At 40.4% G+C, this 15,900-nt stretch overlaps 1 protein-coding gene across 1 annotated transcript in view; it reads right to left on the reverse strand.

Moving 5' to 3' along the window:
- Positions 1–1,256: 1,256 nt before the first annotated feature.
- Positions 1,257–15,900, reverse strand: part of LOC131256943 (serine carboxypeptidase 24) — a 30,594-nt gene continuing 15,950 nt past the window's right edge. Inside the window, exons 5-9 of the mRNA XM_058258059.1 lie at positions 15,000–15,085; positions 6,596–6,996; positions 4,191–4,286; positions 2,257–2,362; positions 1,257–1,686 (exon numbers count right to left, since the gene is read on the reverse strand). Of these exons, the coding sequence (XP_058114042.1) occupies positions 1,543–1,686; positions 2,257–2,362; positions 4,191–4,286; positions 6,596–6,996; positions 15,000–15,085 (833 nt within the window). The 3' untranslated portion in view covers positions 1,257–1,542. The remainder of the gene's footprint in view (positions 1,687–2,256; positions 2,363–4,190; positions 4,287–6,595; positions 6,997–14,999; positions 15,086–15,900) is intronic.

Raw genomic sequence — 15,900 nt, forward strand, 5'->3', positions numbered from 1 at the left:
TGATTTATCTACTGGTAAGAAGGCAATTAGCAATAGCTCATGATCCCATCTCATCAATGAATGCAACTGGCTTCTCCAATCTAAGGCTTTTCTTGGTCAAAATTCTCATTCTAGACATTTTTTTTCCAAGTATTTTGCTTCTTGCTGTTTGGAAACTTAATTTATTATCACACATTAAGCTTTACGTTGCATTTGGTGGGCCTCAAACTTCTGCCATCCATTGAATATTCACCAGTTAGCTGACTAGGTAATCCAATCAATGTAATATTTTGTTCAAGAGACATCCAAATCAGGTCCAAAGGCTTGTACAATTTAGTTTTGAGTTAGATGCCACATGTTCAGCTTTGGAGTGACGGTATATGGACCATTATACTCTTCTAGAGTATCAGAGTGGAAAGCTCCTCTTCTTTTAGTTTAAATTACCTAAATGCTCTTTCTTTTACTTTAAAATTCTTTCTATATCCTATAAGTATATATTTATCCATTAAAATAACTAAGATTGTTCGAATTTTTGCCCATGTGATATACTCCTCTAGTTATATGTATAGGCGTTATGATGGGTGCAACTCATGTGGCGAGAGTAGGGAGGAGAAAAAAGGATATAGAGCTGATGGAAAGGTTATGACTACATGCAGGTGCAAGTAATGGTTTAAATATTGGGTGACTTATCTTTATTTTTTCTGGTGTTGTGGCTTAAATGTTAGGTGACTTATCTTTACTTTTTCTGGTATTGTGGCTTATTCTAAGTATTAGAAATGTCTTATTTTGGTGCTGACGTCCTGTTATGAGCTGGGCACAAGACATACACAATGGAGAGAGCATATTGCCCTTGTCCAACCCCCACCTAAACACTCTTAAAATTAGAGTACATGTAGAACACAAGCAATCCTTCAAAAAAAAAAAAATCAAGGTATTAACATGGTTTTACTTGATAAATTCTTTATATCAGCATAAAAAAATATGGTTTGATGATCCAAACTGTTGATTTGATGTTCCCAACCTAGGAAAATTTTCGATGTGGTTTGATGATCCAAATTGTTGATTTGATGTTCCTAACCTTGGAAAATCCAAACCCTTTTATAAAGAAATGAGATGATTAAGAGAGGAAAGGTACTTGTAAAACATCAAAGGTTAGGATCTTCCAATCTGAAAGATTTCATTAGAATCCCACATCAATGATAGGTCCCATAAGATGAACAGTTTGGATCATCAAACCATCCTAACTAGGAAACATGAAATTTTCTTACATCATTGCATTAGGGAAATGAAGCTTGTGTTTGTTTCCACTCCAATCTTGTGATTGAAAATCAAAGTAATCTGTTTTGTAGAAATGAAAACAATCAAATGCACTTGAAATGAATTATAATCCTATGCTAAAACTCTCTCACCCATGATTTTGTATGGGAATTAAGAGCCGTTGGATTGCAATATTTTTGCTAAGAATCATGACTTGGAGATTTCTCCAAGTATCCAATATCTTCCATCCATACCATCTATTCATCATCTTGTGTGGAAATTCCTTCATCTTTCATCTATCTCCGTCTAAGACATTGGCAGCTCTTCGCCGGCCAAAAATGATCGGAAAAGACCAAATGCTCGCTTGGGTTGGAAGAGAGGAACTTCGTGGCCCGCCCCTCGTACGGTGGCGAACGTCAGCCCTTGATAAACCTCGGTCCATCCTCCCACCTAGAAAAATAAAAAAATAAAATGTATGCCATTGATGATGGACGTTTAAGCATTATTTCTACATGGATGAACTATAGAATGTTGATCAAGCAATATGCTGGGCCCCACAAAATGTTCATGTGGGGCCCACTTTTTGATGATCCAACATTTTGTATGGTGGGTCTCATGGTAAAAAATGTATGGGGTTTAGTGAAGCAACTTGCAAATGGGACCGCCTTTTGGGTGATCCAAACCGTTCAAATTTCCACCCTCTGAAGCTTCCAAGCATTTGGTGGGCCCCTTTTAAATGTGGACAATTGGCTGTATTATTCATTTGCAAGCCCTCATGGGCCAACCCCACGATGGGACCCACTAGATGAACGACTTAGATCATCTTAATATGGGCCCACCTGCCTTTTTCAATCGAAGATCATATGACACCTCATGCCAGTGCAATGCCCTTTGTGAACCCACGTAGAATTTGGTCCACTTAACACTATCTGAGCTTCATATATGTGGGCCACCATCCATTCATTTTGGTGGGCTACGATAGATGCTGTTATCAGATGGTAGTGCAGAGATCTCGCGTACCTCGCCGCCCGAGTACCAAGGGTACCAACGCGTCTTTGTAGTGAGATTTAGATGGTTGAGGGCGAACCTTGTTGCTGTAACTGGAACCACTGAATCCGTGTCCCCACTGCGATAAACGATTCAATCATCAGTGACCGTCGATTTTTCAACTTGTTTTTTTATTTTTTATTTTTTCATTTCTTAGTAGTGTGAGTACATTGGCGGTACCATCCCGTACATTTCTTTGATCCAGACCATAAATCTGGCAGGTCCCTCTATGGATATCAATACCCAGAAAAATATTCCAGATTGGATGATCCTAGCCATCAGATCTGTTTTATTTTCTTAGAGCCATTGCTGTTGTAGGTCATTGATCAAAAGGTTCAGATACATATAATTTGGAAGTTTGTTTATGAGCCCACACTCATGGCGCTGCCCATCATATCAACGGCCTGGATCCTGCTCCGTGGGCCCCACTCGAGGCTAGATAGATATTGATGCATTAGGATTTAGGGCCTAAGTGGCTGTTTACAATCTCCAAATTTATGAGAATTCCAATTACACGCTGAAGTTCCCTTTGAAATTGCACTCGCCTCATACGTGGATATGAGCCACACGTGTGTGCTATCATAACAGTGTAAATTCCATGCAAGAGAACTTGGTGACGTCAACACACCACGCAATCCACTTCCCATGTAGAGACCTGGCCCTTTAGATATGGAATCCAGATTGTTGGATCTCTTTACAAGAGGATTTTACACGTGTGCCAGTCCCACGTCAATCTCACGTGTGAAGCTTATGGGCAGGTCGAATGAAAAAGCTACTTACACCTTAATCCAAATACAAGATGATACGATAGAGTAGGAAGTCATACGTCAATCAGAGCCGTTCATCTATTGACACCTATCACGAACGGTCTATACTTCAAATTTCACGCAAATTAACCAATCCTATCCGTCAGTTTTATTGACTTCCACTCACTGAATTTGTTAACTAGTTTCGCTTTACGTGCTGCCGTTGCTTGGATGGCCATTGATCAGATGGATAGAATCAACTTATGGATGTTTATTTTGAACCACTAGCCGTCCACATTAACTAAAAACTAGATGGACCAATCTTAGATTGTGCTCTGGAGAGATGGTTCCACCATATTCGGGTTCTCCCGGCTCTACCGTATCATAAACAATTATACAGTACGTGGCCAACGTCTTTCTGCAGTATACCTATGTTCTCATTTCTGTCAAGTGGGGCCTATGTATCACTAATCCGGACCATTGGCCCGTTTGGCCCACGGTGGATGGAGAATACCCAAAAACATCATAGATAGTAATATCTTGGAGACTGATCTTCGGATCCCTAAATTGAATGTGGACCCTAAAAACCATTTATCTGTTGGCCACAAATCAAATGGTTAATATTTTCCTATCTATGATATTTTGGGACCACAACTAATCAACGGTGATACAGAACATGTCAATGGTCTGGATTACCAAAACATGGACCCCACTTATCAAAATTGAAAAATTAGTGATCACTACACAAAAATGCGGCCCACTTATATAATTCCTCTTGTATCATCATCACCAACAGGCGTCTGTACCACTATTCGTGATACAGGGCTTTCTAGTCTGTGTACGGATGATCGTAACCGTTCAAGAGGTAGGGCCCACCATAGTAAGCCAACCTTCCAACGATCTTAACCCGCCAATCAATGGACAGATCAAGCCAGTGGATTCCGGACCGTCTACAGTAGAGTCTATTTCTGAATGGTCATGATGATCATCATCATTCCATGTCCTATCCATAGTGGGGCCCACCAAGTGAGGTGGGCTAACACTGGTACAGATGGCCCAGCTGATGGACTTGGATTTCGGTTCAGTAGTCCGAGGGAGTACTTGTATTATTACTGCCATAACGAATGAAAGGAAAAGAAGGGAGGAGGCGGGAATCCAGACCTGAAAACCCAGATTCTGAGGCCAGCTGCAATGAGCTCCTTGTAAGTGGGCAGCATGGAGAACTGGGAATCCTTCCAGTTCTTTATCAGCACGTCGCTGCAACAATCACAACCACACATCATGAACTTTTAAATGGGCCCCACCACGGATATTTCTGCTAAAAGAATTTCAGGCTTGCTGTACCATCAAAATCATTGAAGGGGAGATGGTCTAACTCAGAATACATGTCTGGCCCACCTAATAAATGGATCAGCATGATTTGTGAGATAGGTTATCTTCTTAGTGGGGCCCACATTTTGCACGGACCAGATGTCCTACACATGTGAAGAGTCCTTCCTTTGATTCCCTGGAGTAGAACACAGCACCCACGTCGGTACTGTATAGAAGTGGCAAAACTCCGTGGGCCCACCATGATGTATGCGTTTTATCCACACCGTCCGTTCACTTTGTAATATCATTTTAGGGAATGAGGCCTAAAATGAAGCAGAACCAAAGCTCAACTGGAGCACACCACAGGAACTTGATTCCCACCGTTGAAACCTTAGAAGGGCCCACCATGATGTTGATTTGCCATCCAACCTGCTTATAAGGTTACGTAGACATGGTGGAAGGAAAATACAAATATCAGCTTGATCCAAAACTTCTGTGGTCCTCAAGAAGTTTTCAATTGTAGCCCTTCAATTCCTACTGCTTCCTGTGGTGTGACCCACTTGAGATTTGGATCTGCCTCATTTTTTCGATTCATGCCTTAAATGATAGGATGAAATGAATGGACGGCGTGGATAAAATACATACATTATAGTGGAGCTCACCGTGGGATCTTGATTGGGTGGTAATCAAATTCACCCACCTGAATTTCTACGATGGGTGTTCTCAACGGGTCCACTTGTTGTGGATACGGATTACAGATATATTATATGATCCTGGACCTGAGGATTTGACCGCATACGAGGATCCGCGGTTCACCTGAAAAGACCCTAAGAATGGATGGCTAAGATATTCGGATGCGGTGAATTTCTTGGCAATGGTCCATCCGAAATACGACGCATCAGATCAACGGTCTGAATTACAGAACCGTTGACCCCTACTTGTCAGAACTGAAAACCAGAGTACTTATACGAAGTCTCGGGTACAGGACCTAAAATTCTTCATAGAGGGACGCGACCGAGCAACAAAAAGCTCTCTATGGTGGCCCTGATTTCTGTGTGAAATCCACTCCGTCCATCAGTTGATAAATCCCATGTTATGACTTGAACCCAAAAATCAGAAAAATGCAAAAATCAAGTGGGCCACACCACAGAAAACAGTGGGGATGGAATGCTCAAAATTAAAACCTTCTTGGGACCCACCATAGTTATTCATTAGGCTGATATTTGTTTTTGACCGTTCATCGTGGTGGGACTCACCTAATGAACGGGTTGCATGCCATACAAAGAACCCAGTGGGCCCCATGAAGGTTGCAATGGTGGCCATTTCCTTCCTCACAAATAACATGAGCTGGCGAAAACTGATGAATGGAGTTGATGTCATATATCAAGGTGGGCCCCACAGAGCTCTATGTTGCACTGACTACCATAACACTAGGAAATTCAAGTCCTAAGTATAAATGGGGCCACCTATCCACCTATCGCTCCCCATACGTGGAGAGAGCGGATTAGGTAAGGCCCCGCCTCACCCAAGACCGTGCAGCCCTTACCACCGTGGGGCCCACCTTGATATATAAATTATGTATCTACACCGTTCATCCATTTTTCCAGATCATTTTAGGAATTATTCACAAATTGGAGAAGATAAAATTATCAGGTGGACCATACCATAAGAAACAGTGGTGATTGACTGCCCTACCATTAAAAACTTCTTTGGGCACACATTAATGTTTCCGTAGTGTTTATTTACCATCCAATCTGTTGATAAGGTCACATAAGCCTGGATGAAGGGGAAAAAAACAAATATTAGCTTGATCCAAAACTTTTGTGGTCCATTAATGGTCAATCAACGCTGTTTCCTATAGTATGGTCCATCTGAAATTGAATCTGCTTTATTTTTAGAATAATGCCCTAAAATGATCTGGAAAAATAGATGGACGGTGTGGATACATAATACATAAATCGAGGTGGGCCCCACGGCAAGGGCCGCACCGTCTTGGGTGTGGTCGGGGTCTCACGTAATCCTCTCTCCCAAATATGAAGGAGTGATCCAACATCAGCCGTTGATTTGAATACGATGTCAGGGAGTATCAAACACCATCCGATCTTAATCCGGCAGCTGTAAAATGAACGGCCACCACTTGAATACATCAAGCGTAGATCCGTGGCCCACTCATGTAACAACCGTCCGGATCAACATGGGACAGTTGCCATACTCCCTTGCATCGCAAAAGATGGGCCACACCATGAAAAGGATACCTGCAAGCCGTCCATTTGTAAGGAATTCCTGTGGTATTAGCGTGCATGGCCTTTTGTACGTCGATCCTGTTGTAGTATTTCTCTGCGTAGTTCTCCGTGCATGGATCGAATCCATACGTACGTCGGCGCAAGAGCGTGTTCTTGAGCCTAAGTGCTCCAGTGTTATTTGTAGATGACACCGTACACGTGGGTGTATAAATACTGTACTGATCGATGTTGCCGAATTCATGGTTCATCGCATAGTTGAGAGCATGATCGCACGGTGGAGAGCTATCCACGTGTGTGAAGTTGCAGTGGGCCATGATCGACCGGTAGGCTTCGTCCGAGATCATCGCATGGCTCCACCAGTATGTGACCGTTCCCACGCTATCATAGTGGTTATCCGTTACGGCATTCCCCACCTGCATTTTTAAATTTTGTTAGTGGCTATTTATTGTTTGGTATGTTGTGGCTCACCTAATGAACTAATCAGCTGATTTTTTTATAATGGGATATCCTCAGGTGGGCCCAACCTATTAGACGGATTAGATGACTCATTGGTTGAATGGTAACTATTAGATATGAGCATTCTCTACTAAAATTACTTTCAATTCACCGAATCTCATGGGCCCCACCATGATGGACCATGGTCCAAGAGTCACCCAGACTGGAAGATCATATCCATCATGTTTTATCATTTCCAGTTGAATGAGGATTTCTGATGTAATCCTTCCAAGGATAATCACAGACAATTGCCACCCGATGTCCCATTAGATCAACGGTCTTGATCACAAAAACATGGCTCCATTACAAACTAAGGATCCATCATATTCCAGTGTTGATCAATGTCCCATCAGATCAATGAGCTCGGTCATAAAACCATTGGGCCCACTTCTACAAACTAAGAACACAAGGACATACATGCTATCTGTAAAGTACTCCCGATTTTCCTTATTTTGATTTTAAAAAAATTTAATTTTCTTTTGATATAATTAACTTATATTGTTACGTACTGGCTTACACTTGATGTAATCGTATATACAGATGCTATCAATAAAAAAAAAAACCTCATATATTTGATTAATCAATCATAAGAATCTAACAAATTCACCCGATCACCTAAACTTCAAGTCTAGTATTGTGATTTGCTCATATAGGACTCAAATTTAGCTGACTTATCACTGACTGATAAAAACAATTGTAACTAAATAAATACATAACAAAAACTGAGATGACTATAGGTCGGATCAAACCAAACTGATTCAGTTACTTCTTTAGCCTAAGAACTATTGACCGAATCATCATTTACGCTAATTATGGCTACATTATAAACTTAGCTAATTCATACCCTAATCATCGCGCACAAGAAATTTTTCTTTCCAATTTATTCCAAAAATGCCCTAATTATTCGAATAAGATCTACACCGTTCGTTAGTGAGTCATTAAACTTGAGATTATAGAAAAACATTCGTCTTAGCGAGCGCCTATCGTGGGACATCGAGTTGAGATCTCATCTCGAATCACTTAGGGGAGGTTTGATTTCTTATTTACTCGTGTAAATAGAGGTAAATAAATGTAAATAAATCATCATTATTTACAATATAAAATATATCCCACTGCCCTCGTCACATTCCACTTAATTGACTTGGTGGTGATACTAAGGTGAAATTTTTTTAAAAAAGATAGGCCCATCATGATGTATATGTATGATCCATGTTATCTATCCGTTGTAACGGCTCATTTTAACGCATGAGCCTAAAATTGAGGTACATCAAAAGCGCAAGTGGACCACATCACGAGAAACATGGGGAGTTAAACGACTACTATTGAAAAATAAAAGTTTTGGATCAAGCTGATATTTGTGTTCCCCCTCCATCCATGTCTATGTGACCATATTAACAAGTTGGATCACAGATACAAATCACTGTTAGACCCACATATGGTCTCCCTTTCAACGGTGAACGTCTTTATCCCCCCTTTCTTATTGTGTGGTCCATTTAAACTTATAATTTACCTAAAATTTTTAGTTCATGCCCTAAAATGATACGATAGAATGGATGAACGGTGTAGATTAGACACATACATCATGATGGGACCTATGGATTTCATCAACGCATGCTCGTTTGTTTTTTAAAAAGGCAACCCGAAAATCGAGGTGCAATTGCGACGAGGATCTACTCTTTTTCAAACAGGATGAAATGATGATTATTACCTATTTACCACCATTTACGGTAGGAAAACAAACACCCCCTTAACTTGGACTTGCAACGTCAGTGCATGACATATGTGAATACTTTTAGGGTCTGTTAGGAACTTAAATTAAATGTCCAAATTCACTCTTGTCTTAAATTGTGGCTTTCGAACTATTAGATCATTACCAAATTTAAAGCGGCAGCCTAAGTTAATACCCTGCACATAATCTGTATAGTTCCAGCACCGATCGACCGTCTGTAACCGTTGAACTAACTTTTGATCATACACGTCGATCGGTGTATTCAAATGGAGGATTAATTATATCTACACGTACATCATCACTATGGCCAAATATTTTACGGTGTATATCAACCCTTACACCCTATAATGGACTCCAAAGGTTAGAAATACCCTCCTAGAGGGTTAATATAATGAAAACATAGCCCTTAAAACCATTTGCACTATTTATGGCGCTATAAATAGTGTATTTGAGACAACCCTTGTTCCCATTTGAATTTTGCCCTAGAATTAAAGAGATAATGAGATAATGAGAGAAATGAGGGAGAGCAAGTGATGGAGATTGGTGTCTCCTTCACCGAATCCTTCCAATCAAAGTCATATCCTCGACCATTCTTCTCAACCGAATCCACCTCTCTTGATTGAGAGGTAAGAAACGAACCAAACTTTCCAACCTAAGTTTTTATAGGTTAAATTGCATGAATCTCATCTAATTCATTCGAAATTGGTATATGAATTGTTTTCCCCAAAATCCTAATCCTGTGAGATCAAAAATTGAAAATTCTTTTGTAAAGTGCGGACCATTATTCCTACGTTGCCATTTATCGATCATTGATGGTATCAATTAATGATTTGTTGTTTGTAGGTAACTTGGTGTATGCTAATATATTAATCATATTTTGATTTGATCGCAATATATATTATTGCTTGTTTATGTATGCTCACATATTTGATAAAATGCATAAGTGATTGAATGCGTTATTCTATTGATGCTCATTTGTTTAATAAAATGGCTAAGTGAATGTATGAATTTATTGGTAGTTACATGTTTGATGAAATGCTCAAGTGAGTATATATTTCTATTGATGTTCATATGTTTGATGAAATGCCCGAGTAGTAGTGTCATTGAATTTATGCTTTATATGATATCTCGCTATTACTGCATAATGAATGGCTAGTTGTAGTGATATTTAGAATTGCTTACAATGTCGAGACAGTCGGCTAACCGCTCGAAATAAGGAATGGCCTGAGTTAGATCGTCCACCCTAGGCTTGTTCGATCAACCTAGATTGAACATGGATGTAACGTCTTGGATTTTTACTGTCTTGGATTTCAAAAATCCTTGAAATTTTTTAATTAATTAACTTATAATATTACTTATGACCATTAGCACTCAAAATTAGTTTATAAAGGGGTGGTACTAGTAAAGAACTGCACCAGTCCGATTAATCAACCGTAGGAAGCCAATGAATCTGCCCGATCACTTGAACATCAGGTGTAGCCCCATGATTTACTCACATAGGACCCAAATCTAACTGACCCATCGCTAACTAATTAAGACAATCATGACTAAATTAAAGATCTAACCGGGGCCGAGTCAGATAAGGTCCGGATCCTGAATAATATATCAAATCAACCTTATTACTCTTTTATCCCAAAATCAACGGTTTAGAGTAATCATGACCAAATTTTCACTTTAATTAGTTATAAATAGGCCACACTATTAATATAGTTAATCCAAACCCTAATCATTACTCATAAGAAATTTCAATGCCTAATTTATTACAGAAATGCCCCGATTTTCCGAACAAGCTCTAGACCGCTTGTTGGTAGGCTACTAGTTTCAAAACTATAAAATAATATCCGTCTTACTGGGCTTGACGTTCATCACGGGAGTCGGACCTGGGTGCTATCCAGAACCGCTCAACTTAAACTAAAGGACGAGTGTATGAGAAGTGCAAATACCCTAAAGGAATAAACTGAAACTTAAGTGAATTGGGTCGTTCACTCTTATACAAAGTTGAGAATTTCGGACCATCGGTTTACAACCAAACTTTACCCGTGGAGTAAGGATATTTTCCTACTCATATCCGTATAGTCGCGGCCCCGATCGACTATCAGTGACCGTTGAACAGACTTCTAATCATATCTGTCGATCGGCGCATCCAAATGGCGGGCCGATCATATACATACGTAGATCATCATTAGGGCCAACTATCCTATGGTGTATATTAATATGTACACCCCATGGTGGGCCCTAAAGCTTAGAAAGACCCTCCCATAGGTCTAGTATAGTAAAAACCTAGCCCTTATGGTCATTTACACTAAATCTGGCATTATAAAAGGGCCTCATTTGGGTACCCCCTCTCCCCATATGATTTTGCCCTAGAGAAAAGAAAGAGAGAAATAGAGAAAGAGGAAGAGAAGAAGAGAGAGTAGGGTGGGGGAGGCTTTAGTGATCCCCTTCATCGATCTCCTCCAATCAAGCCCTAGCGTCAATCATTTCCCTCCGCTGAATCCGCCTCATTTGTGATTAGAAGGTAAGAAACAAAACCTACTCCCCAACCTAGGTTTTTCTAAAATAAATTGTATGAATTTTACCTAATTGCTTCTAAATTAATATAAGAATTATTTTTTCCAATTTTTTAACACAATGAGCGTCATGAGTTGGGCGAAACGTCACAAGGTGCAGACTATTATCCTTAGGTGGCCTAGCACCAATTTTAGTATGAGTCTAATGATTTTGATTGCTTGGATGATGTATTTGGAGAATCTAAAGAAATCCTAGGAAAGACCTTACCTTTGATCCTCTCAATTAACATGGAATAGTATGGAATGTTGTTGTCTCTCACATGATTGGGTATAATTCGATGATTGCATGTTCATGTCTTGTTGATTCTTATATGATGTTACTTTATAGCATGTATGATTCATTAACACTTGTGCATTTTGGCCCTATAAGATATAGGAAATGCTTAGCTTCCTCACTAAACCACACAACACACATGCACATTTATTTCACAACATTGTTAGCTTTTGCTTGTTTGAAAAATCTGAATTTTATGTTGGGAAGTATGAATGCATGATATCGCTTATGCTAGTTGATAACCCTGTTTGTTGGCATGTCATGGATTACCATCAAAATCCCTGGGTTGGTCGAGAATCTGAGGAGAGAGACGGTGGTCTCGTTGGTAGGACTATCCTGAGGCTAAACCCGTTGATTTGGACGGGTGCGTATGGGCGACAGTAGTTAAACTATATAATCGCTTGTACCCGATGTCGTTTGTCACGTACTCGCCTGAACCCGTGTGGTCTGGACGACTTACTGACCAACCTTGTTTGTTAATCCTATCTGCTCACGTATGTATGGAACTTGGAACACCCTTCAACCATTGTAACCCATTGATAACCAAATTGAAACCGATCCACCAACTCGTGAGCCGGGCATGGTAGAATGGGACACTATGTCCGAGCTGTCGGCCTAAGATGGGGTAACGAGCCTCTCCATAGTGACCGCGAGCAATCCCTTTTCTCAGCACTCCCCATGTGCTTGAAGTCGGGAATGGGGAACCCGATGGGATCAAAGATGGCGGGGTCTTGGCCTCACGTGTTGAGGAGCCTTAGCCTCGCAACTAGTTATGGGCATTGATATCATGGGGTGTACAGTTTCCCCAATCTGCTAGATGAACGGAATTAACTAAATACTCGGTTAACATTATTCATGCATTGCATTAGCTAGGTTTTGGCGACTCGGCAGTTGAGGTCGCAATGAGGGAGTGCTGGTTATGTGCGATCGTTAGACGGAGTCACTCAAGGGAGTGTTGTGGCGAGGTCATGCATCATATCATTTATCATGCATATGCATTAACAAGATTAATTAAGGATTTATGGATGTTCGTCTTTTATTAAATTCATAATATAATTGATGCCTGTTGTAACTTAAGATTAATAGCACCCACTGAGTTAATCACTCACTTCCACTCTGGGATGGTGTTTTAAAACACCAACCAGACTCTTCAGTAGTTGCAGGTGACGCTGAGTACGAGGAGCCTTTCGGGGCGAGCCTGGATGAGGAGGACGTGCTATCCTATTTCCAGTTGATGGGCGGTTCGTCGTAAATTTCGCAGGCGGACTTGAGTCGCTGAGTAGTGGACTCGGCACAGTATTCTTTTGGACGTATTATTCCTTTGTATTTTTGCTGGGCGACGCCTTATACGTCCCATCGATATTTTTAGACATTGTATATATTTAGTCATTTCCCTTGCAATAGACAAGTCGTGAATTATGATTCATGTATCCAGTAATTCCATGCTGCTCAATGAACCGGATTAAACGAAAAACAGTAAAAAATTGGTTTTAAGTGATACCCGGGACTTGGGAGTCAAGTGTATACACGACCCACAATTTTCAGGGTATTACAACGGACGACCGATAATAGTTAGACTACACGGGATACTTGCACCTAATGCTAGTTGCGATGGAATTCTACCAGGTCAATCAAATTAGTATAACAACCGACTGATTATGTATGTTAACAATGTATGACAAGACCAAATGTAATTTAGAATACCACAATCCTATTGAATGTGTCTACTTATAGCCATTAGTGGTACGACCCATAAGAGTCATGAGCTAGGCATGATGGTATGGGACACCGTGTTCGATCTATTGACCTATTTGGGGTGATGAGCCTCTCCGTAATGACCAATGATCAATCATAAAGGCTACGAGCGTACTATATCATAAATGGAATGAATGTCGCGACCGCACCACAATTGTGTTTAAGTGACGACTCTTGCATCAATTGCAGTCGTCCTCCACCATGTCAATGAGGTGACTAACCATATTTCACCTGGCTTGTGTCATCCGAGTCCTTTGAGATCAGTCGGGCTTGTGTTGGTTACGCAATTTTGGGGAGTCGTCGCTTGGGTGATGAGACCAAACAATAGATCAAGGGACACAAGTGAGGAACCGCTACAGCTACCCCGAGCGTTGTGATCCGGTTGATACCATGATAAAATGATGGTACCCTAGCTTCCCCAATACGTTGGATGAACGGAACTTAATAACTACTCGGCTAATATACGCATTAATCGTATTTCATTAGATATGATGTTGCGAATAGGCGGTGAAGTTGCTTGTGAGGGAGTATTGGTATTTGCAAAATAAGCGTTGAAGTCGCTTGTGAGAGAGTGCTGGATTGTAAAAAGCATGGATCATATCATAATTTCATAAGTGCATCTAACAAGAGTATTTTGAAGTGATTATTTACCTGTTTGTCATTACCTGCATTGATTGTATCAATAATATATGTAACTTATAACTAATGGAATCAATGAATTAGCTACTCACTTTCGTCGTGATATCTTAGTAGTATCGGGAGAAACTAGAAAATCTTGCTTTTATTTAAATTCTGTACATACATATGTTGGAGTTCTCGATTTGGCGTGATCTATGTGTTAATTTTGTTGTATTATTTTTGTAGCTTATATAATCTCCATTTTGTGCGATCATTACTATTAAAATTATACTTAACTGTTAACTTTATATTTATAAAATTTTGTTATTTCTACCTCACTTTAAATACGTTAAGTTAAATTATGCTACTCTAATTATTTAGATGTGGAATGAATATAAATCTAAGCGGGGTTATATAGGCATTTTTATTTGGCTCACACCTAGAAACTCAAGACCGGGGCCTTTGTAAAAGGACGCGGATTTTGGGGTAGGATAATATCCTAGTGTTAGTTAATGTCCATCAGATCAACGCCCACTACTTTGAACCCAGTGATATGGTATATACCAATTTTTATACCCTGGTGCACGCTATCTCGAACCCTGTGATGTTTCGGTGCCATCCAACCCGTCCATTGGATGCTACACCCCGATGTTCAGTTCAGAAGTGTCAGTCCAGCCTTGTACATAACTTAGGTGGGCCACACCAAATAGAACAAACGGGGGACACTGGGGAGGCGACGTATCAAGTTGTGTATATATCATCAGACCCGTTCATCAGGTGATCCACACCAGGATTAATGAACGAATCGAAACTAAAAACATTCCAAAATCTAGGTAGGCCACAGAAAGTGCATATATAGGCTGTAGGCATGGTGTGTCCTACATGAGCTCTTGATAGGAGTGATTCTTCAGATCTACGGTGCTGATGAGGAGTCTCACCCAATGAGCAGTTTGGATTTAAAGGATTTTCACTTACAAGGAATCCCTTGAGATTGATGGCAGGCTTTGAATGAGCTTTGTTGTAATCATGGATTTTCTTTGCTAATTGAGGGACATAATGCCCTACAAAAAAAAATGCCAGCTTGGAAGTCATCAGAACAGGTACGAGAAGCATCACATAAATCAATGACACGTGTCAACAAATGGTTAATATGGCCCATCAGTATATTTCCCATCCACCACTGATCATCGCAAGATGTTATCATCTCAGATGAACGGTTGTCGCGCCACTTTCCCTGATTTTCAGTGTAAACTAAATTAACAACCGTCCGATATCGATCCAACGGTTAGGGAAGCGGATTGTATGGTGACCGCTGTAGGGCCCACCGCGATGCATATGTTTTATGTCCAAACCGTCCATCATTTTTGCCTCCTCATTTTAAAGTATGATACAATAAATGAAGCAGATCATAAGCTCAACTGGACCACACCAAAAAACTACTTTGGATAATGACATCCACCGTTGAAACCTTCCTGGGGCCCACCGTAATGTTTGTTTGCCATCCAACCTATTGATAAGATCACACAGACCTGGATGAAGATAAATCGTAAATATAAGCTTGATCCAAATCTTTTGTGCCGCCAAACAAGTTTTTAACGGTGGTCATTCAATCACACCACTGTTTCCTACGGTGTGGTCCACTTGATCTTTTGATCTTCTTCATTTCTGGATTCACGCCCTAAAATGAGCTGGAAAAACGGATGGACGACGTGGATGAAACACATACTTCATGGTGGGCCCCACAGCGCCCAACACTACCTAGCTGGGTGATGTTGGGTCACCACCCAGTCGGCATCCATAAATATGTGATCCTCGCACGTGAGAACCATCCAATTAATATCACCTCAATATTTTCTTGCTTCTCAACCATCCAAAA

Source organism: Magnolia sinica, chromosome 9 (genome assembly GCF_029962835.1).
Source record: "Magnolia sinica isolate HGM2019 chromosome 9, MsV1, whole genome shotgun sequence".
In the NCBI taxonomy this organism is placed as follows: domain Eukaryota; kingdom Viridiplantae; phylum Streptophyta; class Magnoliopsida; order Magnoliales; family Magnoliaceae; genus Magnolia; species Magnolia sinica.